At 41.1% G+C, this 24,272-nt stretch overlaps 1 protein-coding gene across 1 annotated transcript in view; it reads right to left on the bottom strand.

The window, feature by feature from the left end:
* Nucleotides 1-24,272, bottom strand: part of LOC115206742 (teneurin-2-like) — a 166,905-nt gene that overhangs the window by 53,483 nt on the left and 89,150 nt on the right. Inside the window, exon 3 of the mRNA XM_029773949.1 lies at nt 661-1,014. Coding sequence (XP_029629809.1) covers nt 661-1,014 — 354 coding nt within the window. The remainder of the gene's footprint in view (nt 1-660; nt 1,015-24,272) is intronic.

Below are 24,272 nucleotides of genomic sequence, written 5' to 3'. Positions count from 1 at the left end.
GCTCAGTAGTTTGAAGGCTGCTGTCAGAACATAAGCTGTGTCTGACTACAGTACTCTCCAAGACTCTGTTGTGAGACTCCAAGTAATTAGATTGTTTTTATAACATCCACTCATTAACCTCTATCGGCATGTCAGACGCAGCCGTGGAAACACACACACACACACACACACACACACACACACACACACACACACACACACACACACACACACACACACACACACACACACACACACACACACACACACACACACACACACACACAGCGAGTTGGAAACACCCACTGGAATGTGTTAGCTGACCGACACAGATTAATGTTCACAGGAATAGACATATGAACAATACTTTTTTTGAAAACATGAAATGAACAATCTGATAAACAAGTGAGATCTCTCTATGATAAAGATGAGACATTATTTATGAAGATTTGACAATATCCATGAGTCCTTCTATATCAATTAATCAATCAATCAATCATGGATCACAGCAGATTGCCAGCAATTCCACAGGAGTTGTGTGCCTAATCTCCCTCCTCCCAATCACACAGTCCTTCACTCGTTCTCATGCTTCAACTCTTTTCATTCCGATCTCACCCTATCCTGACCTCTCCCGGTCAACCTACCAACAAATCAAATCAAATCAATCCGTATCCCTCCTACCTGATTCGTGGTCAGACTTGTAGTCGTTGTCTGAGTCAGTGAGTGTGAGCACAGAGTTTTCTCTGCTGGACAATCCTGAGCTGTGTGTGCTTTTCACCCCTCCTCCTTGTCCTCCTCCTTGTCCTCCTCCTGTTCCTCCTCCTGTTCCTCCTCCTGGTCCTCCTCCCCACAGCTGGATGGCTCTCTCTGGGGACAGGGGCCCCTCTGGGTCAGAATCTGCATTAGGGTCTGACCCTGTGCTGAGGGAGTAGCCCCTCTGGAGCAGGCCCAGGTCAGGACAGTAGGTAGGGACTGCAGGGTGAACGGAAGCTGGGTCGCAAACTCCGAGTTCAGCCAGGGTGTGGAAGTTACCGCCTGTGTGAGAGAAAGGAGTAGTGCAAAGATTCAAGCAGTCAAACAAACACAGACACACAATGTTAAGTCTGCAGGTAGAGGGGTGAGGTACAGATTGACAGATGACGTGGAATAACTCAGGATATCTGAAATGAGGATCAGACTTTACACACTTCCCTCCCTATACTGTTCTTATACTGTCCCTGTTCCTATACGGTCCCTGTTTCTATACTGTTCCTATACTGCCCCTATACTGTTCTTATACTGTTCCTGTTCCTGTACTGTTCATGCTCCTATCCTGTTCCTGTTCATATACAGTTCCTGTTCCTATACTGTTCATGTTCCTATACTGTTCCTGTTCATATACAGTTCCTGTTCATATACAGTTCATGTTCCTATACTGTTCATGTTCCTAATACTGTTCATGTTCCTATACTGTTCATGTTCCTATACTGTTCATGTTCCTATACTGTTCATGTTCCTATACTGTCCTTAAAATGTTCCTGTACTGTTCCTACACTGTTCTTTATTCTATACTGTTCCTATACAGTTCATGTTCCTATACTGTTCCTGTTCCTATACTGTCCTTATAATGTCCCTATACAGTTCCTATACTGTTCCTGTTCCTATACTGTCCTTATAATGTCCCTATTCAGTTCCTATACTGTTCCTGTTCCTATACTGTCCTTATAATGTCCCTATACAGTTCCTATACTGTTCCTATACAGTTCATGTTCCTATACTGTCCTTATAATGTCCCTATACAGTTCCTATACTGTTCCTATACAGTTCATGTTCCTATACTGTTACTGTTCCTATACTGTCCTTATAATGTCCCTATACAGTTCCTATACTGTTCAAGTTCCTATATTTTACTATAATGTTCCTGTTCATGTACCTTTCCTATACTGTCCTTATATTCTGTAAACAGCCCATCTATCTACCTACCTCATACCCATACTGTATTTATTTATCTTGCTCCTTTGCACCCCAGTATCTCTACTTGCACATTCATCTTCTGCACATCTACCATTCCAGTGTTTACTTGCTATATTGTAATTACTTCGCCACCATGGCCTACTTATTGCCTTAACTTACCTCATTTGCACTCACTGTATATAGACTTTTTCTTTTCTTTTGTTCTACTGTATTATTAACTGTATGTTTTGTTTATTCCATGTGTAACTCTGTGTTATTGTATGTGTCAAAATGCTATGCTTTATCTTGGCCAGGTCACATGAGAACTTGTTCTCAACTAGCCTACCTGGTTAAATAAAGGTGAAAAAAATAAAACAAATAATGTCCCTATACTGTTCCTAAAAAGTTCCTGTTCCTATACTGTTCATGTTCCTAATACTGTTCATGTTCCTATACTGTTCCTGTTCCTATACAGTTCCTGTTCCAATACTGTTCCTGTTCCTATACTGTTCCTGTTCCTATACAGTTCCTGTTCCTATACTTTTACTGTTCCTATACTGTTCCTGTTCCTCTACAATTCCTGTTCCTATACTGTTCCTGTTCCTATACAGTTCCTGTTCCTATACTGTTCCTGTTCCTCTACAGTTCATGTTCCTATACTGTTCCTGTTCCTATACAGTTCCTGTTCCTATACTGTTCCTGTTCCTATACAGTTCCTGTTCCTATACAGTTCCTGTTCCTATACTGTTCCTGTTCCTCTACAGTTCCGGTTCCTATACTGTTCCTGTTCCTCTACAGTTCCTGTTCCTATACTGTTCCTGTTCCTATACAGTTCCTGTTCCTATACTGTTCCTGTTCCTCTACAGTTCCTGTTCCTCTACTGTTCCTGTTCCTATACAGTTCCTGTTCCTATACTGTTCCTGTTCCTATACTGTTCCTGTTCCTATACAGTTCCTGTTCCTATACTGTTCCTGTTCCTCTACAGTTCCTGTTCCTATACTGTTCCTGTTCCTATACAGTTCCTGTTCCTATACTGTTCCAATACTGTTCCTGTTCCTATACAGTTCCTGTTCCTATACAGTTCCTGTACCTATACTGTTCCTGTTCCTCTACAGTTCCTGTTCCTATACTGTTCCTGTTCCTCTACAGTTCCTGTTCCTATACTGTTCCTGTTCCTATACTGTTCCTGTTCCTATACAGTTCCTGTTCCTAAACAGTTCCTGTTCCTATACTGTTCCTATACTGTTCATGTTCCTATACTGTTTCTGTTCCTATACTGCTCCTGTTCCTATACTGTTACTAATCCTATAATGTCCTTATACAGTTCCTATACAGTTCCTATATAGATTCCTGTTCCTATACTGTTCATGTTCCTATACTGTTCCTGTTCCTATACTGTTCCTATACTGTTCCTGTTCCTGTTCCTATACAGTTCCTGTTCCTATACAGTTCCTGTTCCTCTACGGTTCCTGTTCCTATACTGTTCCTGTTCCTCTACAGTTCCTGTTCCTATACTGTTCCTGTTCCTATACTGTTCCTGTTCCTATACAGTTCCTGTTCCTATACTTTTCCTGTTCCTCTACAGTTCCTTTTCCTATACTGTTCCTGTTCCTATACAGTTCCTGTTCCTATACTGTTCCTGTTTCTATACTGTTCCTATACTGTTCCTGTTCCTATACAGTTCATTTTCCTATACAGTTCTTGTTCCTATACTGTTCCTATACTGTTCATGTTCCTATACTGTTCCTGTTCCTATACTGCTCCTGTTCCTATACTGTTACTATTCCTATAATGTCCTTATAATGTCCTTATACAGTTCCTATATAGATTCCTGTTCCTATACTGTTCATATTCCTATACTGTTCCTGTTCCTATATTGTTCCTGTTCCTATACTGTTCCTATTCCTACACTGTTCCTGTTCCTTTACAGTTCCTGTTCCTATACTGTTCCTACACTGTTCCTGTTCCTATACTGTTCATGTTCCTACACAGTTCCTGTTCCTATACTGTCCTTACAATGTTCCTATACTGTTCTTTATTCTATACAGTTCCTATACAGTTCATGTTCCTATACTGTTCATGTTCCTATACTGTTCCTGTTCCTATACTGTTCCTATACTGTTACTGTTCCTATAATGTCCTTATAATGTCCTTATACAGTTCCTATACAGTTCCTATATAGTTCCTGTTCCTATACTGTTCATGTTCCTATACTGTTCCTGTTCCTATGCTGTTCATGTTCCTATACTGTTCATGTTCCTATACTGTTCCTGTTCCTATACTGTTCATGTTCCTATACTGTTCCTGTTCCTATATTGTCCCTGTTCCTATACTGTTCCTGTTCCTATACTGTTCCTATACTGTTACTGTTCCTATAATGTCCTTATAATGTCCTTATACAGTTCCTATACTGTTCATGTTCCTATAATGTCCTTATAATGTCCTTATACAGTTCCTATACTGTTCCTATACTGTTCACGATCCTATAATGTCCTTATAATGTCCTTATACAGTTCCTTTACTGTTACTGTATCTATAGTGTTAATGTTCCAATAATGTCCTTATACAGTTCCAATACTGTTCCTTTTCCTATACTGTTTCTGTTCCAATAGTGTTTCTGTTCATATCCTGTTCCTTTTGCTATACTGTTCCTATAATGTTCCTATAATGTTACTGTTCATATAATGTCACTATTCCTATTTTGTTCCTGTTCCTATACTGTTCCTATAATGTTCCTGTTCCTATACTGTCACTTTGCTGTTCCTATACTGTTCTTATACATTCCTGTTTGTATACCGTTCCGGTTCCTATACTGTTCCTGTTCCTATACTGCCCCTATACTGTTCCTATACTGTTCCTGTCTCTATACTGTCCAATTGCTGTTCCAATACTGTTCGTGTTCCTATACTGTCCCTACACTGTTCCTGTTCCTATACTGTCCCTGTTCCTATACTGTTTCTATACTGTCCTTTTGCTGTTCCTGTACTGTTCCTGTCCCTATACTGTCCATTTGCTGTTCCCATACTGTTAATGTTCCTATACGGTCCCTATACTGTTCCTGTTCCTATACCATTCCTGTTCCTATACTGTTCCTATACTGTTCCTGTTCCATATTGTCCAATTGCTGTTCCAATACTGTTCGTGTTCCTATACTGTCCAATTGCTGTTCCAATACTGTTCGTGTTCCAATACTGTCCCTATACTGTTCCTGTTACTATAATGTTCCTGTTCCTATTCTGTTCTTAAACTGTTCTTGTTCCTATACTGTTCCTGTACTGTTCCTGTTCCTATTCTGTTCCTATTCCTATACCATTCCTGTTGCTATACTGTTCCTGTTCCTATACTGTCCCTTTGCTGTTCCTATACTGTTCATGTTCATATGCTGTTCCTATACTGTTCCTATTCCTATACTATTCATATACTGTTCCTTTTCATATACTGTTCCTATACTGTTCCTGTTGCTATACTGTTCCTGTCCCTATACTGTCCATTTGCTGTTCATATACTGTTCCTTTTCCTATTCTGTTCCTATACTGTTCCTATACTCTCATTACACTGTTTATGTTCCTATCCTGTTCCTGTTCCTATATTGTTCCTATAGTGTTCATGTTCATATACTGTGTCTATACATATTATGTTCCTGTTCCTATATTTTCCCTTTGCTGTTCCTATATTATTCATGTTACTATGCTGTTCTTATACCATTCCTGTTTCTATACTGTTCCTGTTCCTATACTGTTCCTATACTGTTCCTATTCCTATACCGTTCCTATACTGTTCCTATACTGTCAATTTGCTGTTCCTATACTGTTCCTGTTCCTATACTGTTCCTGTCCCTATACTGTCCATGTTCTGTTCCTATACTGTTTGTGTTACTATACTGTCCCTATACTGTTCCTGTTCCTATTCTTTTCCTATTCCTACACCGTTCATGTTCCTATTCTGTTTTTAAACTGTTCTTGTTCCAATACTGTTCCTGTACTGTTCCGGTTCCTATACTGTTCCTGTCCCTATACTGTCCAATTGTTGTTCCTATATTGTTTGTGTTCCTATACTGTCCCCATACTGTTCCTGTTCCTATTCTGTTCCTATACCGTTCCTGTTCCTATACTGTTCCAGTTCCTATACTGCCCCTATAATGTTCATATACTGTTCCTGTCCCTATACTGTCCATTTGCTGTTCATATACTGTTCCTGTTAATATTCTGTTCCTATACTGTTCCTATACTCTAACTATCCAGTTCCTGTTCCTATAATGTTTCTATATTGTTCATGTTCATATACTGTGTCTATTCATATTCTGTTCCTACACTGTTCCTATACTGTTCCTATACTGTTCCTGTTCCTATAATGTCATTTTGCTGTTCCTATACTGTCAATGTTTCTGTGCTGTTCCCATACTGTTCCTGTTCCTATTCTGTTCTTAAACTGTTCCTGTTCCTATACTGTTCCTGTACTGTTCCTATACTCTTCCTGTTCCTATTCTGTTCCTACATTGTTCCTATACTCTCATTATACTGCTTATGTTCCTATCCTGTTCCTTTTCCTATAATGTTTCTATATTGTTCATTTTCATATAATGTGTCTATTCATATTCTGTTCCTGTTCCTACACTGTTCCTATACTGTTCCTGTTCCTATACTGTCAATGTTTCTATGCTGTTCTTATACTGTTCCTGTTCCTATACTGTTCATTTTCCTATACTGTTCCTGTTCCTATACTGTTCCTATACTCTTCCTGTCCCTATACTGTCCATTTGCTGTTCCTATACTGTTCCTATACTCTTCCTGTCCCTATACTGTCCATTTGCTGTTCCTATACTGTTCCTATATGGTTCCTTTTCCTGTACTGTACCTGTTCCTATTCTGTTCCTATTCCTATACCGTTCCTTTTCATACACTCTTCCTGTACTCTTCTTATACTTTTTCTATACTGTCGCTACACTGTTCCTGTCCCTATACTGTCCATTTGCTGTTCCTATACAGTTCCTGTTTACATCCTGCTCCTTAACTGTTCCTATACTCTCTTTATACTGTTCATGTTTCGATCCCATTCCTGTTGCTATACTGTTCCTGTTCCTATTCTGTTCCTATTCTGTTCCTATACCGTTCTTGTTCCTATACTGTTCCTATACTGTTCATGTTCTTATACTCTTCCTGTTCCTATACTGATACTGTTCCTTTACAGTTCCTATACTGTCCTTATAATGTTCCTATACTGTTTTTTATATACTGGTCCTATACAAGCATTTCACTTCATCACAAGCATTTCGCTAAGCCCACAATAACATCTGCTAAACACGTGTATCTGACCAATACAATTTGATTTGATTTGATACTGTTCCTATTCTTATACTGTTTGTATACTGTTCCTGTTCTTATACTGTTCCTGCTCCTATACTGTTCCTGTTCCTAAACTGATCCTATCCTGTCCCTATACTTTCCCTATCTTCCGTATACTGTTCCTATACTGTTTCATACACTGTTCCTGTTTCTAAACTGTTCCTATATTGTTCCTGTTCCTATAATGTCCATATACTGTTCCTGTAGTGTCTCTATACTGTTCCTTTATTGTTTCTGTTCCTCTCCTGTTCCTATTCCTATACTGTCCCTCTACTGCCCCCCTTTCTGTACTGTTCCTATACTGGTCCTGTTCCTATACTGTTTCTTCTCCTGTTCCTATACTGTTTCTGCTCATATACTATCCCATTACTGTTCCTCTACTGTTCCTTTTTCTATACTGTTCTTGTTCCTATACTGTTCCTGTACTGGTCCTAGTCCTATACTGTCCCCATACTGTTCCTATACTATCCCTATCCCTATACTGTTCCTATACTGTCCCTATCCCTATACTGTTCCTATCCTGTTCCTATACTGTTCCTGTATTGTCCCTATACTGTCCCTATACTGTTCCTCATTCACTTTCATGAGACATTCTTTATCAAAGATACAAGAGGTGCTATTTTGATGGATCTAAGTTATCTGGGCTTTGGAGTTCCTTGTCCATCTCTCCTTATCATCCTATTCTGTACACTAAAGGAACGTACTCAGTGGTGTAAAGTACTTAAGTAAAACATTTTTGGGGTATCTGTACTTTACTATTTATATTTTTGACAACTTTTACTTTTACTTCACTACATTCCCTAAGACAAAAAATATATCTTTACTCCATACATTTTCCCTGACACCCAGAAGTACTTAGCAGGACAGGAAAATGGTCCATTCACACACTTATCAAGAGAACATCCCTGGTCATCCCTACCGCCTGTGATCTGGTGGACTCACTAAACACACATGCTTTTGTGTTGGAGTGTGACCCTGGCTATCCGTTAAAAAAAAAATGGTGCTGTCTGGTTTGCATAATATAAAGAATTGGAAATTATTTATGGTTTTACTTTTGATACTTAAGTATATTTTAGCAATTACATTTACTTTTGATACTTAAGTATATTTAGAAACAAAAACCTTTAGACCACTGAACCTACTACTAATCCATTTGATTTGGTGTGGTAATGCCCCAACCCCCTTTCACAAAATAGCCCAAAGACAAAATAACTAAAGGAGTCGTCACGTCTGAAATAAATATATAAAATTATCCAAATTAAAGCACATCAAAGAGGATCAATAACACCCACTGCAGCCCAATTAAATATAACGCTGAGGAGAAAGCAATTAAGGGAAAAGGGACCAATTTATCCTCAATACTAATTAAAGATACTATTGCAGGATAGGATGGGATGCAATTGCTCCCAATCAGCTGGTGGAAAAGAAGAGGATGGAAAACACACACACAAACGCACACACACAGGAACACATGCATGCACACACACCCATACGCACACTCACACACACAAATGAGCACGCTCGCACACACAAAAAATAGCTCTATAAGGATCTGAATAATTGTGTTTGTAGTGAAGTATCAGACAGCTGTGTTGGCTGGCTGGGTTAATCATGACTCATCAAGCCTATGTAAGGACGGACGGTAATCAAAACTGGAATTATCCAGATTAAAAGTGTCTGCTGAATCTTCACTACACTGCTCCTCTCCTCTTTAATGACTTATCTCAAGAGTTTCACTGCAACTAAACTGGCAGAAGAGACTTTAGAGAGAAACTTTACATGGTAGGATATACTTTAGAGGGAAACTTTACATGGTAGGTTAGACTTTAAAGGGAAACATTACATGGCAGGAGAGATTTGAGGGAAACTTTACATGGTAGGAGAAATTTTTGAGGGAAACTTTACATGGTAGGATAAATTTTTGAGGGAAACTTTACATGGTAGGAGAGATTTTTGAGGGACACTTTACATGGTAGGAGAGACTTTAGAGGGAAACGTTACATGGTAACTAATACAACACAGATATAAGAGTAAAGACGAGAAGATAACTAACATTACTAATATACTTATCAACACCTAAAAACAAATCTACTCGGAGACACACTCCTAACTACACAGTCCATACCTGAGATGAAGTATCGTAGGAAGACTGGAGAAAACTCCACGTAGTCTGAGAGAGCAGGAACACACAAGTCCTTTAACATCATGACAATATACCATAATCTATCTAGCTACTATATTTCAATATTGCTGTATAGCCAAGTGTCTGTCCTATAGTCAACAACTAGGCTTTCACAAGGACAGGTGAAAGCCTTGTGAGAAAAGTGTGTGTGTGTGTGTGTGTGTGTGTTGTTTATGTGTGTGTGTGCATGTGAACAAGTGTGTGCACATGCTTGTGTGTGTGTATGTGTATGTGTGTGTTCGTTACAGCCTGCCTTGTAGACCCACAGGGCTAACCTACTGGTGTTGTAGGTGAGAACCACACTCAAGGTAACATAGAACATTAGACAAAGACAGTGTTATAGCGTTAATTAACTAGCTCTGCTGCTAGAGACAGCGTGCTATATTGTTAACTAGCTCTGCTGCTAGAGACAGAGACGGTGTGTTATATTGTTAACTAGCTCTGCTGCAAGAGATAGAGACAGTGACAGTGTGTTATAGTGTTAACTAGCTCTGCTGCCAGAGACAGAGACAGAGAAAGAGTGATATAGTGTTAACTAGCTCTGCTGCTAGAGACAGAGATGGTGTGTTATAGTGATAACTAGCTCTGCTGCTAGAGACAGAGACAGTGTATTATAGAGTTAACTAGCTCTGCTGCTAGAGACAGAGACAGTGTGTTATAGTGTTAACTAGCTCTGCTGCTAGAGAGGGACAGTGTGTTTTAGTGTTAACTAGCTCTGCTGCTAGAGACAGAGACAGTGTGTTATAGTGTTAACTAGCTCTGCTGCTAGAGACAGAGACAGTGAGTTATAGTGTTAACTAGCTTTGCTGCTGGACAGAGAAAGAGACAGAATGATATAGTGTTAACTAGCTCTGCTGCTAGAGATAGAGACAGTGTGATATAGTGTTAACTAGCTCTGCTGCTGGACAGAGAAAGAGACAGAATGATATAGTGTTAACTAGCTCTGCTGCTAGAGACAGAGAAAGAAACAGTGTGTTATAGTGTTAACGAGCTCTGCTGCAAGGGACAGAGACAGAGAAAGAGTGATATAGTGTTAACTAGCTCTGCTGCTTGAGACAGAGACAGTGTGTTATAGTGTTAACTAGCTCTGCTGCAAGAGACAGAGACAGAGAAAGAGTGATATAGTGTTAACTAGCTCTGCTGCTAGAGATAGAGACAGTGACAGTGTGATATAGTGTTAACTAGCTCTGCTGCCAGAGACAGAGACAGAGAAAGAGTGATATAGTGTTAACTAGCTCTGCTGCTAGAGATAGAGACAGTGACAGTGTGTTATAGTGTTAACTAGCTCTGCTGATAGTGACAGAGACAGTGTGTTATAGTGTTAACTAGCTCTGCTGCTAGAGAGGGACAGTGTGTTTTAGTGTTAACTAGCTCTGCTGCTAGAGACAGAGACAGTGTGCTATAGTATTAACTAGCTCTGCTGCTAGTGACAGAGACAGTGTGTTATAGTGTTAACTAGCTTTGCTGCTTGACAGAGAAAGAGACAGAATGATATAGTGTTAACTAGCTCTGCTGCTAGAGATAGAGACAGTGACAGTGTGATATAGTGTTAACTAGCTCTGCTGCTAGAGACAGAGAAAGAGACAGTGTGTTATAGTGTTAACAAGCTCTGCTGCAAGAGACAGAGACAGAGAAAGAGTGATATAGTGTTAACTAGCTCTGCTGCTTGAGACAGAGACAGTGTGTTACAGTGTTAACTAGCTCTGCTGCAAGAGACAGAGACAGAGAAAGAGTGATATAGTGTTAACTAGCTCTGCTGCTAGAGATAGAGACAGTGACAGTGTGTTATAGTGTTAACTAGCTCTGCTGCTAGAGACAGAGACAGAGAAAGAGTGATATAGTGTTAACTAGCTCTGTTGCAAGAGACAGAGACAGAGAAAGAGTGATATAGTGTTAACTACCTCTGCTGCTTGAGACAGAGACAGTGTGTTATAGTGTTAACTAGCTCTGCTGCTAGAGACAGAGACAGTGTGATATAGTGTTAACTACCTCTGCTGCTTGAGACAGAGACAGTGTATTATATTGTCAACTAGCTCTGCTGCTAGAGACAAAGACAGTGTGATATAGTGTTAACTAGCTCTGCTGCTAGAGACAGAGACAGTGTGTTATAGTGTTAACTAGCTCTGCTGCTAGAGACAGAGTTTGTTATAGTGTTAACTAGCTCTGCTGCTAGAGACAAAGTGTGTTATAGTGTTAACTAGCTCTGCTGCCAGAAACAGAGAAAGAGACAGTGTGTTATAGTGTTAACTAGCTCTGCTGCTAGAGACAGAGAAAGAGACAGTGTGTTATAGTGTTAATTATCTCTGCTGCTAGAGACATAGACAGAGACAGTTTGTTATAGTGTTAACTAGCTCTGCTGCTAGAGACAGGGACAGTGTGTTATAGTGTTAACTAGCTCTGCTGCTAGAGATGGAGACAGAGAGAGTTTGTTATAGTGTTAACTAGCTCTGCTGCTAGAGACAGGGACAGTGTGTTATAGTGTTAACTAGCTCTACTGCTAGAGACAGAGACAGAGACAGTGTGTTATAGTGTTAACTAGCTCTGCTGCTAGAGACAGAGACAGTTTGTTTTAGTGTTAACTAGCTCTGCTGCTGGAGACAGAGACAGAGACAGTGTGTTATAGTGTTAACAAGCTCTGCTGCCAGAGATAGAGACAGAGACAGTGTGTTATAGTGTTAACAAGCTCTGCTGCCAGAGATAGAGACAGGGACAGTGTGTTATAGTGTTAACTAGCTCTGCTACTAGAGATAGAGACAGTGTGATATAGTGTTAACAAGCTCTGCTGCTAGAGACAGAGACAGAGACAGTGTGTTATAGTGTTAACTAGCTCTGCTGCTAGTAATAGAGACAGTGTGTTATAGTGTTAAATAGCTCTGCTGCTAAAGACAGGGACAGTGTGTTATAGTGTTAACTAGCTCTGCTGCTAGAGACAGGGACAGTGTGTTATAGTGTTAACTATCTCTGCTGCTAGAGACATAGACAGAGACAGTTTGTTATAGTGTTAACTAGCTCTGCTGCTAGAGACAGGGACAGTGTGTTATAGTGTTAACTAGCTCTGCTGCTAGAGACAGGGACAGTGTGTTATAGTGTTAACTAGCTCTGCTGCTAGAGACGGAGACAGAGAGAGTTTGTTATAGTGTTAACTAGCTCTGCTGCTAGAGACAGGGACAGTGTGTTATAGTGTTAACTAGCTCTGCTGCTAGAGACAGAGACAAAGACAGAGACAGTGCATTATAGAGTCAAATAGCTCTGCTGCTAGAGATAGAGACAGAGTATTATAGTGTTAACTAGCTCTGCTGCTAGAGACAGGGACAGTGTGTTATAGTGTTAACTAGCTCTGCTGCTAGAGACAGAGACAAAGACAGAGACAGTGCATTATAGAGTCAAATAGCTCTGCTGCTAGAGATAGAGACAGAGTATTATAGTGTTAACTAGCTCTGCTGCTAGAGACAGGGACAGTGTGTTATAGTGTTAACTAGCTCTGCTGCTAGAGACAGAGACAGAGACAGTGTGTTATAGTGTTAACTAGCTCTGCTGCTAGAGACAGAGACAGAGACAGTTTGTTTTAGTGTTAACTAGCTCTGCTGCTGGAGACAGAGACAGAGACAGTGTGTTATAGTGTTAACAAGCTCTGCTGCCAGAGATAGAGACAGAGACAGTGTGTTATATTGTTAACTAGCTCTGCTGCTAGAGATAGAGACAGAGACAGTGTGTTTTAGTGTTAACTAGCTCTGCTAATAGAGACAGAGACAGTGTATTATAGAGTTAACTAGCTCTGCTGCTAGAGATAGAGACAGAGACAGTATGTTTTAGTGTTAACTAGCTCTGCTAATAGAGACAGAGACAGTTTATTATAGAGTTAACTAGCTCTGCTGTTAGAGACAGTATGTTATAATGTTAACAAGCTCTGCTGCTAGAGATAGAGACAGAGACAGTGTGTTATAGTGCTAACTAGCTCTGCTGCTAGAGACATAGACAGAGACAGTGTGTTGTAGTGCTAACTAGCTCTGCTGCCAGAGACAGCGACAGAGACAGCGTGTTATAGTGTTAACTAGCTCTGCTGCTAGAGACAGAGACAGTGTATTATAGAGTTAACTAGCTCTGCTGCTAGAGACAGTATGTTATAATGTTAACAAGCTCTGCTGCTAGAGATAGAGACAGAGACAGTGTGTTATAGTGTTAACACACTCTGCTGCTAGAGATAGAGACACAGACAGTGTGTTATAGTGTTAACTAGCTCTGCTGCTAGAGACAGAGACAGTGTGTTATAGTGTTAACTAGCTCTGCTGCTAGAGACGGAGACAGAGAGAGTTTGTTATAGTGTTAACTAGCTCTGCTGCTAGAGACAGGGACAGTGTGTTATAGTGTTAACTAGCTCTACTGCTAGAGACAGAGACAGAGACAGTGTGTTATAGTGTTAACTAGCTCTGCTGCTAGAGACAGAGACAGAGACAGTTTGTTTTAGTGTTAACTAGCTCTGCTGCTGGAGACAGAGACAGAGACAGTGTGTTATAGTGTTAACAAGCTCTGCTGCCAGAGATAGAGACAGAGACAGTGTGTTATATTGTTAACTAGCTCTGCTGCTAGAGATAGAGACAGAGACAGTGTGTTTTAGTGTTAACTAGCTCTGCTAATAGAGACAGAGACAGTGTATTATAGAGTTAACTAGCTCTGCTGCTAGAGATAGAGACAGAGACAGTATGTTTTAGTGTTAACTAGCTCTGCTAATAGAGACAGAGACAGTGTATTATAGAGTTAACTAGCTCTGCTGTTAGAGACAGTATGTTATAATGTTAACAAGCTCTGCTGCTAGAGATAGAGACAGAGACAGTGTGTTATAGTGCTAACTAGCTCTGCTGCTAGAGACATAGACAGAGACAGTGTGTTGTAGTGCTAACTAGCTCTGCTGCTAGAGACAGAGACAGTGTGTTATAGTGTTAACTAGCTCTGCTGCTAGAGACGGAGACAGAGAGAGTTTGTTATAGTGTTAACTAGCTCTGCTGCTAGAGACAGGGACAGTGTGTTATAGTGTTAACTAGCTCTACTGCTAGAGACAGAGACAGAGACAGTGTGTTATAGTGTTAACTAGCTCTGCTGCTAGAGATAGAGACAGAGACAGTGTGTTTTAGTGTTAACTAGCTCTGCTAATAGAGACAGAGACAGTGTATTATAGAGTTAACTAGCTCTGCTGCTAGAGATAGAGACAGAGACAGTATGTTTTAGTGTTAACTAGCTCTGCTAATAGAGACAGAGACAGTGTATTATAGAGTTAACTAGCTCTGCTGTTAGAGACAGTATGTTATAATGTTAACAAGCTCTGCTGCTAGAGATAGAGACAGAGACAGTGTGTTATAGTGCTAACTAGCTCTGCTGCTAGAGACATAGACAGAGACAGTGTGTTGTAGTGCTAACTAGCTCTGCTGCCAGAGACAGCGACAGAGACAGCGTGTTATAGTGTTAACTAGCTCTGCTGCTAGAGACAGAGACAGTGTATTATAGAGTTAACTAGCTCTGCTGCTAGAGACAGTATGTTATAATGTTAACAAGCTCTGCTGCTAGAGATAGAGACAGAGACAGTGTGTTATAGTGTTAACACACTCTGCTGCTAGAGATAGAGACACAGACAGTGTGTTATAGTGTTAACTAGCTCTGCTGCTAGAGACAGAGACAGTGTGTTATAGTGTTAACTAGCTCTGCTGCTAGAGACGGAGACAGAGAGAGTTTGTTATAGTGTTAACTAGCTCTGCTGCTAGAGACAGGGACAGTGTGTTATAGCGTTAACTAGCTCTACTGCTAGAGACAGAGACAGAGACAGTGTGTTATAGTGTTAACTAGCTCTGCTGCTAGAGACAGAGACAGAGACAGTTTGTTTTAGTGTTAACTAGCTCAGCTGCTGGAGACAGAGACAGAGACAGTGTGTTATAGTGTTAACAAGCTCTGCTGCCAGAGATAGAGACAGAGACAGTGTGTTATAGTGTTAACAAGCTCTGCTGCCAGAGATAGAGACAGGGACAGTGTGTTATAGTGTTAACTAGCTCTGCTACTAGAGATAGAGACAGTGTGATATAGTGTTAACAAGCTCTGCTGCTAGAGACAGAGACAGAGACAGTGTGTTATAGTGTTAACTAGCTCTGCTGCTAGTAATAGAGACAGTGTGTTATAGTGTTAACTAGCTCTGCTGCTAAAGACAGGGACAGTGTGTTATAGTGTTAACTAGCTCTGCTGCTAGAGACAGGGACAGTGTGTTATAGTGTTAACTATCTCTGCTGCTAGAGACATAGACAGAGACAGTTTGTTATAGTGTTAACTAGCTCTGCTGCTAGAGACAGGGACAGTGTGTTATAGTGTTAACTAGCTCTGCTGCTAGAGACAGGGACAGTGTGTTATAGTGTTAACTAGCTCTGCTGCTAGAGACGGAGACAGAGAGAGTTTGTTATAGTGTTAACTAGCTCTGCTGCTAGAGACAGGGACAGTGTGTTATAGTGTTAACTAGCTCTGCTGCTAGAGACAGAGACAGAGACAGTGCATTATAGAGTCAAATAGCTCTGCTGCTAGAGACAGAGACAGAGTGTTATAGTGTTAACTAGCTCTGCTGCTAGAGACAGGGACAGTGTGTTATAGTGTTAACTAGCTCTGCTGCTAGAGACAGAGACAGAGACAGTGTGTTATAGTGTTAACTAGCTCTGCTGCTAGAGACAGAGACAGAGACAGTTTGTTTTAGTGTTAACTAGCTCTGCTGCTGGAGACAGAGACAGAGACAGTGTTTTATAGTGTTAACAAGCTCTGCTGCCAGAGATAGAGACAGAGACAGTGTGTTATAGTGTTAACAAGCTCTGCTGCCAGAGATAGAGACAGGGACAGTGTGTTATAGTGTTAACTAGCTCTGCTACTAGAGATAGAGACAGTGTGATATAGTGTTAACAAGCTCTGCTGCTAGAGACAGAGACAGAGACAGTGTGTTATAGTGTTAACTCGCTCTGCTGCTAGTAATAGAGACAGTGTGTTATAGTGTTAACTAGCTCTGCTGCTAAAGACAGGGACAGTGTGTTATAGTGTTAACTAGCTCTGCTGATAGAGACAGTTTGTTATAGTGTTAACTAGCTCACTGCTAGAGACAGGGACAGTGTGTTATAGTGTTACCTAGCTCTGCTGCTAGAGACAGTTTGTTATAGTGTTAACTAGCTCTGCTGCTAGAGAAAGGGACAGTGCATTATAGTGTTATCTAGCTCTGCTGCTAGAGACAGTTTGTTATAGTGTTAACTAGCTCTGCTGCAGGAGATTGAGACAGAGACAGTGTGTTATAGTGTTAACTAGCTCTGCTGCTAGAGACAGAGACAGAGACAATGTGTTATAGTGTTGACAAGCTCTGCTGCTAGAGACAGGGACACTGTGTTACAGTGTTAACTAGCTCTGCTGCTAGAGATAGAGACAGAGACAGTGTGATATAGTGTTATCTAGCTACGACGCTGCCAGAGATTGAGACAGAGACAGTGTGTTATATTGTTAACTAGCTCTGCTGCTAGAGACAGAGACAGTGTGTTATAGTGTTGACATGCTCTGCTGCTAGAAACAGGGACACTGTGTTACAGTGTTAACTAGCTCTGCTGCTAGAGATAGACACAGAGACCGTGTGTTTTAGTGTTAACTAGCTCTGCTAATAGAGACAGAGACAGTGTATTACTAGCTCTGCTGCCAGAGACAGTATGTTATAATGTTAACAAGCTCTGCTGCTAGAGATAGAGACAGTGTGTTATAGTGTTAACACACTCTGCTGCTAGAGATAGAGACACAGACAGTGTGTTATAGTGTTAACTAGCTCTGCTGCTAGAGACTTAGACAGTGTGTTATAGTGTTAACAAGCTCTGCTGCCAGAGACAGTTTGTTATAGTGTAAATTAGCTCTGCTGCTAGAGACAGGGACAGTGTGTTATAGTGTTACTAGCTCTGCTGCTAGAGACAGTTTGTTATAGTGTTAACTAGCTCTGCTGCTAGAGAAAGGGACAGTTTGTTAAAGTGTTAACTAGCTCTGCTGCTAGAGACAGATTGTTATAGTGTTAACTAGCTCTGCTGATAGAGACAGAGACAGAAACAGTGTGTTATAGTGTTAACAAGCTCTGCTGCTAGAGACAGAGACAGTATGTTTTAGTGTTAACTAGCTCTGCTAATAGAGACAGAGACAGTGTATTATAGAGTTAACTAGCTCTGCTGTTAGAGACAGTATGTTATAATGTTAACAAGCTCTGCTGCTAGAGATAGAGACAGAGACAGTGTGTTATAGTGCTAACTAGCTCTGCTGCTAGAGACATAGACAGAGACAGTGTGTTGTAGTGCTAACTAGCTCTGCTGCTAGAGACAGAGACAGTGTGTTATAGTGTTAACTAGCTCTGCTGCTAGAGACGGAGACAGAGAGAGTTTGTTATAGTGTTAACTAGCTCTGCTGCTAGAGACAGGGACAGTGTGTTATAGTGTTAACTAGCTCTACTGCTAGAGACAGAGACAGAGACAGTGTGTTATAGTGTTAACTAGCTCTGCTGCTAGAGATAGAGACAGAGACAGTGTGTTTTAGTGTTAACTAGCTCTGCTAATAGAGACAGAGACAGTGTATTATAGAGTTAACTAGCTCTGCTGCTAGAGATAGAGACAGAGACAGTATGTTTTAGTGTTAACTAGCTCTGCTAATAGAGACAGAGACAGTGTATTATAGAGTTAACTAGCTCTGCTGTTAGAGACAGTATGTTATAATGTTAACAAGCTCTGCTGCTAGAGATAGAGACAGAGACAGTGTGTTATAGTGCTAACTAGCTCTGCTGCTAGAGACATAGACAGAGACAGTGTGTTGTAGTGCTAACTAGCTCTGCTGCCAGAGACAGCGACAGAGACAGCGTGTTATAGTGTTAACTAGCTCTGCTGCTAGAGACAGAGACAGTGTATTATAGAGTTAACTAGCTCTGCTGCTAGAGACAGTATGTTATAATGTTAACAAGCTCTGCTGCTAGAGATAGAGACAGAGACAGTGTGTTATAGTGTTAACACACTCTGCTGCTAGAGATAGAGACACAGACAGTGTGTTATAGTGTTAACTAGCTCTGCTGCTAGAGACAGAGACAGTGTGTTATAGTGTTAACTAGCTCTGCTGCTAGAGACGGAGACAGAGAGAGTTTGTTATAGTGTTAACTAGCTCTGCTGCTAGAGACAGGGACAGTGTGTTATAGTGTTAACTAGCTCTACTGCTAGAGACAGAGACAGAGACAGTGTGTTATAGTGTTAACTAGCTCTGCTGCTAGAGACAGAGACAGAGACAGTTTGTTTTAGTGTTAACTAGCTCAGCTGCTGGAGACAGAGACAGAGACAGTGTGTTATAGTGTTAACAAGCTCTGCTGCCAGAGATAGAGACAGAGACAGTGTGTTATAGTGTTAACAAGCTCTGCTGCCAGAGATAGAGACAGGGACAGTGTGTTATAGTGTTAACTAGCTCTGCTACTAGAGATAGAGACAGTGTGATATAGTGTTAACAAGCTCTGCTGCTAGAGACAGAGACAGAGACAGTGTGTTATAGTGTTAACTAGCTCTGCTGCTAGTAATAGAGACAGTGTGTTATAGTGTTAACTAGCTCTGCTGCTAAAGACAGGGACAGTGTGTTATAGTGTTAACTAGCTCTGCTGCTAGAGACAGGGACAGTGTGTTATAGTGTTAACTATCTCTGCTGCTAGAGACATAGACAGAGACAGTTTGTTATAGTGTTAACTAGCTCTGCTGCTAGAGACAGGGACAGTGTGTTATAGTGTTAACTAGCTCTGCTGCTAGAGACAGGGACAGTGTGTTATAGTGTTAACTAGCTCTGCTGCTAGAGACGGAGACAGAGAGAGTTTGTTATAGTGTTAACTAGCTCTGCTGCTAGAGACAGGGACAGTGTGTTATAGTGTTAACTAGCTCTGCTGCTAGAGACAGAGACAGAGACAGTGCATTATAGAGTCAAATAGCTCTGCTGCTAGAGACAGAGACAGAGTGTTATAGTGTTAACTAGCTCTGCTGCTAGAGACAGGGACAGTGTGTTATAGTGTTAACTAGCTCTGCTGCTAGAGACAGAGACAGAGACAGTGTGTTATAGTGTTAACTAGCTCTGCTGCTAGAGACAGAGACAGAGACAGTTTGTTTTAGTGTTAACTAGCTCTGCTGCTGGAGACAGAGACAGAGACAGTGTTTTATAGTGTTAACAAGCTCTGCTGCCAGAGATAGAGACAGAGACAGTGTGTTATAGTGTTAACAAGCTCTGCTGCCAGAGATAGAGACAGGGACAGTGTGTTATAGTGTTAACTAGCTCTGCTACTAGAGATAGAGACAGTGTGATATAGTGTTAACAAGCTCTGCTGCTAGAGACAGAGACAGAGACAGTGTGTTATAGTGTTAACTCGCTCTGCTGCTAGTAATAGAGACAGTGTGTTATAGTGTTAACTAGCTCTGCTGCTAAAGACAGGGACAGTGTGTTATAGTGTTAACTAGCTCTGCTGATAGAGACAGTTTGTTATAGTGTTAACTAGCTCACTGCTAGAGACAGGGACAGTGTGTTATAGTGTTACCTAGCTCTGCTGCTAGAGACAGTTTGTTATAGTGTTAACTAGCTCTGCTGCTAGAGAAAGGGACAGTGCATTATAGTGTTATCTAGCTCTGCTGCTAGAGACAGTTTGTTATAGTGTTAACTAGCTCTGCTGCAGGAGATTGAGACAGAGACAGTGTGTTATAGTGTTAACTAGCTCTGCTGCTAGAGACAGAGACAGAGACAATGTGTTATAGTGTTGACAAGCTCTGCTGCTAGAGACAGGGACACTGTGTTACAGTGTTAACTAGCTCTGCTGCTAGAGATAGAGACAGAGACAGTGTGATATAGTGTTATCTAGCTACGACGCTGCCAGAGATTGAGACAGAGACAGTGTGTTATATTGTTAACTAGCTCTGCTGCTAGAGACAGAGACAGTGTGTTATAGTGTTGACATGCTCTGCTGCTAGAAACAGGGACACTGTGTTACAGTGTTAACTAGCTCTGCTGCTAGAGATAGACACAGAGACCGTGTGTTTTAGTGTTAACTAGCTCTGCTAATAGAGACAGAGACAGTGTATTACTAGCTCTGCTGCCAGAGACAGTATGTTATAATGTTAACAAGCTCTGCTGCTAGAGATAGAGACAGTGTGTTATAGTGTTAACACACTCTGCTGCTAGAGATAGAGACACAGACAGTGTGTTATAGTGTTAACTAGCTCTGCTGCTAGAGACTTAGACAGTGTGTTATAGTGTTAACAAGCTCTGCTGCCAGAGACAGTTTGTTATAGTGTAAATTAGCTCTGCTGCTAGAGACAGGGACAGTGTGTTATAGTGTTACTAGCTCTGCTGCTAGAGACAGTTTGTTATAGTGTTAACTAGCTCTGCTGCTAGAGAAAGGGACAGTTTGTTAAAGTGTTAACTAGCTCTGCTGCTAGAGACAGATTGTTATAGTGTTAACTAGCTCTGCTGATAGAGACAGAGACAGAAACAGTGTGTTATAGTGTTAACAAGCTCTGCTGCTAGAGACAGGGACAGTGTGTTATAGTGTTAACTAGCTCTGCTGCTAAAGACAGTGACAGTGTGTTATAGTGTTAACTAGCTCTGCTGCTAGAGACAGTTTGTTATAGTGTTAACTAGCTCTGCTGCTAGAGAAAGGGACAGTGCGTTACAGTGTTAACTAGCTCTGCTGCTAGAGAAAGGGACAGTGCGTTACAGTGTTAACTAGCTCTGCTGCTAGAGACAGAGACAGTGTGATATTGTGTTAACAAGCTCTGCTGCCAGAAATAGAGACAGGGACAGTGTGTTATAGTGTTAACAAGCTCTGCTGCCAGAGATAGAGACAAGGACAATGTGTTTTAGTGTTAACTAGCTCTGCTGCTAGAGACAGTGTGTTATAGTGTTAACAAGCTCTGCTGCTAGAGACAGAGACAGTGTGTTACAGAGTTAACTAGCTCTGCTGCTAGAGATAGAGACAGTGTGTTATAGTGTTAACTAGCTCTGCAGCTAGAGAAAGGGACAGTGTGTTATAGTGTTAACTAGCTCTGCTGCTAGAGATAGTTTGTTATAGTGTTAACTAGCTCTGCTGCCAGAGATAGAGACAAGGACAGTGTGTTATAGTGTTAACTAGCTCTGCTGCTAGAGACAGTGTGTTATAGTGTTAACTAGCTCTGCTGCTAGAGACAGTTTGTTATAGTGTTAACAAGCTCTGCTGCTAGAGACAGAGACAGAGACAGTGTGGTATAGAGTTAACTAGCTCTGCTGCTAGAGATAGAGACAGTGTGTTATAGTGTTAACTAGCTCTGCTGCTAAAGACAGGGACAGTGTGTTGTAGTGTTAACTAGCTCTGCTGCTAGAGACAGAGACAGTGTGTTATAGTGTTAACTAGCTCTGCTGTTAGAGATAGAGACAGTGCGTTATCATTTTAACTAGCTCCGCTGCTAGAGACAGAGACAGTGTGTTTTAGTGCTAACTAGCTCTGCTGCCAGAAATAGAGACAGGGACAGTGTGTTATAGTGTTAACAAGCTCTGCCGCCAGAGACAGAGACAGAGAAAATGTGTTATAGTGTTAACTAGCTCTGCTACTAGAGATAGAGACAGAAACAGTGTGTTATAGTGTTAACTAGCTCTGCTGCTAGAGACAGAGACAGTGTGTTATAGTGTTAACTAGCTCTGCTTCTAAAGACAGGGACAGTGTGTTATAGTATTAACTAGCTCTGCTGCTAGAGACAGTTTGTTATAGTGTTAACTAGCTCTGCTACCAGAGATAGAGACAAGGACAGTGTGTTATAGTGTTAACTAGCTCTGCTGCCAGAGACAGTGTGTTATAGTGTTAACTAGCTCTGCTGCTAGAGACAGTTTGATATAGTGTTAACAAGCTCTGCTGCTAGAGACAGTGTGGTATAGTGTTAACTAGCTCTGCTGCTAGAGATAGAGACAGTGTGTTATAGTGTTAACTAGCTCTGCTGCTAGAGACAGTTTGTTATAGTGTTAACTAGCTCTGCTGCTAGAGAAAGGGACAGTGCTTTATATTGTTAACTAGCTCTGCTGCTAGAGACAGTTTGTTATAGTGTTAACAAGCTCTGCTGCCAGAGATAGAGACAAGGACAGTTTGTTATAGTGTTAACTAGCTCTGCTGCTAGAGATAGAGACAGAGACAGTGTGTTATAGTGTTAACTAGCTCTGCTGCTAGAGACATGGACAGTGTGTTATAGTGTTAACTAGATCTGCTGCTGGAGACAGAGACAGTGTGTTATAGTGTTAACTAGCTCTGCTGCTAGAGATAGACAGTGCGTTATCGTTTTAACTAGCTTTGCTGCTGGAGACAGAGACAGTGTGTTATAGTGTTAACTAGCTCTGCTGCTAGAGATAGAGACAGAGACAGTGTGTTATAGTGTTAACTTGCTCTGCTGCTAGAGACAGAGACAGTGTGTTATAGTGTTAACAAGCTCTGCTGCCAGAGACAGTTTGTTATAGTGTTAACTAGCTCTGCTGCTAGAGATACAGAGACAGCATGTTGTAGTGTTGACAAGCTCTGCTGCTAGAGAAAGGGACACTGTGTTATAGTGTTAACTAGCTCTGCTGCCAGAGATAGAAACAGGGACAGTGTGTTATAGTGTTAACTAGCTCTGCTACTAGAGATGGAGATAGTGTGATATTGTGTTAACAAGCTCTGCTGCCAGAGATAGAGACAAGGACAGTGTGTTATAATGTTAACAAGCTCTGCTGCCAGAGACAGAGACAGAGACAATGTGTTATAGTGTTAACTAGCTCTGCTGCTAGTGATAGAGACAGTGTGTTATAGTGTTAACAAGCTCTGCTGCTAGAGACAGAGACAGTGTGTTATAGTGTTAACTAGCTCTGCTGCTAGAGACAGAGACAGAGACAGTGTGTTATAGTGTTAACTAGCTCTGCTGCTAGAGACAGAGACAGCGTGTTATAGTGTTAACTAGCTCTGCTGCTAGAGACAGGGACAGTGTGTTATAGTGTTGACAAGCTCTGCTGCCAGAGACAGTGTGTTATAGTGTTAACTAGCTCTGCTGCTAGAGATAGAGACAGTGTTTTATAGTGTTAACTAGCTCTGCTGCTAAAGACAGGGACAGTGTGTTATAGTATTAACTAGCTCTGCTTCTAGAGACAGTTTGTTATAGTGTTAACTAGCTCTGCTGCTAGAGAAAGGGACAGTGTGTTATAGTGTTAACTAGCTCTGCTGCTAGAGACAGTTTGTTATAGTGTTAACTAGCTCTGCTGCTAAAGACAGGGACAGTGTGTTATAGTGTTAACTAGCGCTGCTGCCAGAGATAGAGACAAGGACAGTGTGTTATAGTGTTAACTAGCTCTGCTGCCAGAGACAGTTTGTTATAGTGTTAACTGGCTCTGCTGCTAGAGATAGAGACAGTGCGTTATTATTTTAACTAGCTCCGCTGCTAGAGACAGAGACAGTGTGCTATAGTGTTAACTAGCTCTGCTGCTAGAGATAGAGACAGAGACAATGTGTTATAGTGTTAACTAGCTCTGCTGCTAGAGATAGAGACAGAGACAATGTGTTATAGTGTTAACTAGCTCTGCTGCTAGAGATAGAGACAGGGAAAGTGTGTTATAGTGTTAACTAGCTCTGCTGCTAGATACAGTTTGTTATAGTGTTAACTAGCTCTGCTACTAGAGATAGTGACAGTGCTTTATAGTGTTAACTAGCTCTGCTGCTAGAGACAGTGTGTTATAGTGTTAACTAGCTCAGCTACTAGAGACAGAGACAGTGTGTCATAGTGTTAACTAGCTCTGCTGCTAGAGACAGGGACAGTGTG

This window comes from Salmo trutta, chromosome 13 (assembly GCF_901001165.1).
Source record: "Salmo trutta chromosome 13, fSalTru1.1, whole genome shotgun sequence".
NCBI classification, from domain to species: domain Eukaryota; kingdom Metazoa; phylum Chordata; class Actinopteri; order Salmoniformes; family Salmonidae; genus Salmo; species Salmo trutta.
This window is presented reverse-complemented; position numbering and strand designations above follow the sequence as displayed.